Source organism: Chondrus crispus, genomic scaffold (genome assembly GCF_000350225.1).
Source record: "Chondrus crispus Stackhouse genomic scaffold, scaffold_74, whole genome shotgun sequence".
In the NCBI taxonomy this organism is placed as follows: domain Eukaryota; phylum Rhodophyta; class Florideophyceae; order Gigartinales; family Gigartinaceae; genus Chondrus; species Chondrus crispus.
Genome location: NW_005178676.1, coordinates 92,134 through 96,859, shown reverse-complemented (window position 1 = coordinate 96,859; position 4,726 = coordinate 92,134). Strand labels below are relative to the sequence as shown.

At 61.7% G+C, this 4,726-nt stretch overlaps 1 protein-coding gene across 1 annotated transcript; it reads right to left on the bottom strand.

Moving 5' to 3' along the window:
• Positions 1–1,751: 1,751 nt before the first annotated feature.
• Positions 1,752–2,777, bottom strand: CHC_T00007457001 (hypothetical protein). The gene is made up of 2 exons (XM_005711059.1): positions 2,364–2,777; positions 1,752–2,321 (listed from the first exon to the last, which is right to left on the bottom strand). Exons 1-2 carry the CDS (start codon positions 2,775–2,777, stop codon positions 1,752–1,754), a joined length of 984 nt encoding a protein of 327 aa, XP_005711116.1.
• Positions 2,778–4,726: the final 1,949 nt, after the last annotated feature.

Sequence of the window (4,726 nt, the reverse complement as noted above, 5' to 3'; positions counted from 1 at the left end):
CGAACCGCTGGAACTTTGAGTTACAGCTTGGTTTAAGAGTGCTCTGGCGTTCTGTCGAGGAGTAGAATCACTGCCAACTGAAAGAGAGCACCACCCAAGAGGGTCACATGGAAAGAACTGAATGGATGGGTTGCAGTGAAAGAGGAAGACGGAACACGAGATGGCGATACTGAATGTAGTAAAAGAAGCATTTAGCAACAGCTGCGTGGAGATACTTTAAGATCTATGATATGAGACTGATTTTGTACCGGGACTTGTGGGCACGTATGCATATCTTTAAATATATGTCATAGCGGTAAGACGGATCAGACTTCCCTTTACTGACTACCGTAAAGGCTACATGGTGGTACCTTCGAAGTTACCGACTACGATGTGGGTCCGAGGGAAAGGAGTGTTGAAAGGCTTTTTGATGGTGGACGAGGAAGGCGCAAACAGGCGTTTAATACACGTGTACATGCGGTGGGGGGATTACAGCAACAGAATCTTACAGAAGAAAACGTGGGGAGGTGTACCGATTGGGAGTCCTTACAGAGCGATCTGCTGGGTGATGAATTGTGGCTGAACCGCAAATGAAAACGATCGATGGCCTGCGTTTTGAGCTCCCGCTCATCATCCAGGGTATGGCATGTGAGCCATCCGCTCCCTGTATCTCATACTCTTTCTTTTGCTCGTTCTCCTTGCTCGCCGCAGCCGACATCGCACCCCACCATCGCTCTCCTCTTTAACGACCACCGCCCCCCTTATTTTTCCGCTTGCACGCATCGTCCGCCCCCACTGCACTTTGCACCAGATCCCGCGAGACTTCCATTCCCAAACCCTTCCCCTCAGCCATGGTGCTGGCACCCGCTTTCGCCGCATCGGCGGCCTCATTTCACGGCCTATCCCTGACATCACCCCGTCACACGCTTCTCCCCTTCCGGCAAGCGGCGCGGCCCGCGGCACCCGCCCTGACATGCATGACAGCTCAGCAGCCGCTGTCGCGTCGCTCTTTCATTGTCGCGGGGGCTGCCGCGGCCGCTGCGCTGTCGGTCGCCAACGCTCCCGCCTTTGCGTTTGGCGGGCGCTCAACCATGAGCGGCGACTACAAGGCCGACGCAGCCCAGGTGCTTACTGACATGCGCGCTGCGTGCGACCTTGGCCGCGGAGCGCCGGGTATGGCCGAGACGGTCGGCAAGACGCGGAAGGAGATGAATGATTTTGTCGCCTTGTACCGCCGCAATGACAAGGTTTCCGGAAGCACCAGCTTTTCCACATTGTACACGGCCATCAACACCCTCAGCGGACACTATGCAAGTTATGGAAGCGCGTATCCCGTGCCGGAGAAAAGGAAGAAGAGACTCACACAACAGTTTTCAGAAATCGATCGCGCCTTGAACCGCGGACGATAAACGCTCGCTCTGACTGAGCAACCCGGACACTGACAACTGGTAGCGATCGGTACTGCTTGTTGTTGGCTTGCTTGGTGAAACAAAATTAATAAATTGATTGTAGATCGCGAATGGCGCATCGTCGTCTTGTTCTTCCTCCCCCAAAATGAATCATGATGTAGTTAACAGTTGTGTTAAAGCAACGACAGACAGATTGAGCACTACTCTCCACTCCTACTGTGCTCCTTGGTGCAGCCCCCTTCTCGTGCGCTTACTTTTGCAAATCGCGCGCGTTCCTGACCTCATTTTTGTCGAATAAAACTCGGTCTTGTATTCTACAGTACTTCCATTCTCTTATCAAAACGCGGGGTCCCACCCCAGCTACTATGGCTTTCGTTTCTTCGCCAGGGAATCTTCTAAATCGATAGCAGGGTCAAGATCAATATCGAGATTTTCCCTCCCCTTCATCGCATGCTTGTGTGCATAACGCTTGACCAACTCATAAGACGTAAACGTGAGCATACAGGCAGGCACAGTTCTCATCAAATTGGTGGCAAAGCCGCGGTACAAGCCCTTTGCGCCATCCTTCCTGATTATGTCTCTAATCAAGCTGGCCATTCTTGCCGGCTCTGTCCCCGTGGCAGCGACGGTGCGATCGACCTGTATCTGGGTGCGCAAGACCTCGTGCGGATAAAACACGGCGGATGCGGCGATCTTGGACAGCGAGGAGGCGATGAGGACGTGCGCGGCCTTGAGATCCTCATACTTGCCGCCGGAAAGCGAGCTCTTGAGATGCTCATACAGCGGAAACTGAATGGCGACATGGCCCAGCCCCAGCAGTGTCGGTGTGAGCCCCTTGTACAAGCCGGAAACGCCTTCCTCGGCGATGATCTTGCGCAGGCCGTGTGGCACGGAGCGGTATCTGCGATGCGCAGGGGCCGACGTCATGTCGACCTGCAGGCGGGACTTGAGCGTCCAGAAGGGGGCGGTAGTAACTGCGGTGATCGCGCCTGCTGACAGAGCGGCGAAGACATGCACAAACGGGGTCGAGCGTGCGCCGCGCGGCGTATACGTGCGTTTGAATGTCTCATACGAGTACCAGTAGATGGCCCAGTTGGGCACGAAGGCGGACAGGCTTGCGCTCAAGCCGCGGTAGTAGCTGCTCAAGCCCTCCTGGCGCAGCATGCACCTGAGGGCGTGGAACAGGCCGCGGTAGTTGGTTGGCGGGACCGCGGCCGAGCCCTGGACCTGCAGGCGGGTTTTGACGACGTCCAGCGGCGAGAGGACGAGGGTGTTGACGAGGCCCGCGAGCGCGCCGGCGCCGAACTGTGTGAGCTGGGTGAAGGCGTCGCCGTTGGCCTCGCGCGCGGGCACGTCGAGGCCGGGGCGCGGCTTCGACGCGGCCGTCATGGCGAGCGGGCGGCGCGGGCTCAAGGCTGCGCGCGCGCGCGCGGGAATCATCGGTTGGGAGACGCGGCGACCAGCGGGGGGGCGATACAGGGGATCGCGAAGAGGGTGATGCCGGAATCAGTTGGCGGGGGCGGCGACGAGCTCTGCGAATGGAGACTGGGTGCGAAAGAAAGGTGTTTGGAGGACTTTGATATCTCGGCAGAGATGCTGGCCTACGGATGCGGTACAAGTGGACCAGTGCGAGCCTCCCAGCGATGAAGGCTGGTGTATTTTACAGAAAGCACAGTTCCGGCGGAGAGATATGGAGCCTGGCGCGAGATGGGGCTGTGCCTTCGTTTACAGGACCTCTGCTCTTTGCTGGCCTTCACTATGCAGTTCCCCATGTACAACTAACATCCTACTCCTTGACGGCGACGATGCGGACGCTTCCATCGTCCCCGCCGACGGCCATTAAGAAGCACTCCGCGGCCCCGGCCACTTGCACTGCACCCTCCGTCGCGAAAGCGGCGCAACTAACCGCGGCCCCTTCCATCACCTTGACGGCCTCAACCTCGACCACGGCCTCCCTCCGCCTCGTCCTCTCCTTCCCGGCGGGCAGCTGCACCACGCGTACCGCACCCCCGACTCCGTCGAACACGACGTACCGGCCGTCAGCGCTTACGCTGCCGCCCAGCCGCACGCCACCCGCTTCCCCCTTCTTCCCCGCGACGCGCACGCGCTCCACCACCGCGGCCTCCACCCCACCACCCAGCATTGTCACACGCCCTTCGCTCCCGCTCACCACCATGCGCCCCCGCCCCGCGTCCACCGCCAGCCCCGCGACGCCGCCTTGTTTGCCGCCCCGCCGCCGCCGCCGCACGTCCACCCGCGTCGACACGCCTAGCCCGGGCGCCGGCTTCATCTCGTCGTCACTGCCTTCCCTCTCGGCCTGCACGTCACTTCCCAGCCCCCCGACGCCGGCCACCAGTTTGCCCACGCCGAGCACATGCACCACGCCGTCATACGTGCCCACGAAGGCGGCATCCCCCTGCGGCCCAAACTCGGCCGCGGTCACCACGGCGCCCACGTCCTCCTCCGCGACGCACGCATGATCCGCGGGCTTCCACACGCGGACCACGCCGTCGCAGCCGCCACTCATGACAAAGTTTTCATCTGTCGGGTGGAAGGCGACGGCCGTGACAATCTCCGGGTGCACGAAGCGTCTCAGGCACAGGGCCGTATCCACATGCCATAGGCGCACGCAGCGGTCCATAGAAGCCGTGAGCAGGAAGTCCGAGCGCGAGAAGGCCATGGCCAGCACGTCGCCCGCGTGCCCCGTCAGGGTGCGAATCGGGCTGGCGCGCACCGCGCCGCCCTTGCCGCGCAGCACGTAGAACACGCGTACCGCGCCCTGCCGCGCGCCCGTGGCCACATACTGCCCCGACCCGCTCCACGCGACCGACAGCACCTTTGTCTCGTGTGCCGCCACCGTCTGTACCACGCCGGCGCGCGCTACCGCGCTCCTCGCCCGCGCGCGCCGCGACGCAGACCCCGCCATGCACGCCGGCCGCGCCGCCGCCGAGTCCGTCGTCCGGACCTGAAGCTCTCTTCTCGTCGACCGGGCAGCCTGCGCGCCTCCTCTGCACGCCCTCGTTCGTTTCCGCACTCTCACCTCCCGCCAAGCCACCCACTGGCACCCCCGCCCCCCTCCCTATATGGACGCACACGCCGGCACGCGCGCTCGGGGGCGCAGCTCGGTTCGGTAACGTGCCACGCGGCCACGTGGCGGTCGCGCGCTGCCCCATCTCGACCGCCGGTCAGGGTTTTTTTTTTTCCATCTTACTCGGATGGCCGGCCCGGCGCACGCGCCTTACGGAAGCGCGCTGTTGGAGGCGCATGGTCAGCGTCTGTCCGGGTCTACGGCCGATGTCCCGCGCCTTCTCCTGGCCTGCCCCCCGCCCCTCCCCCTC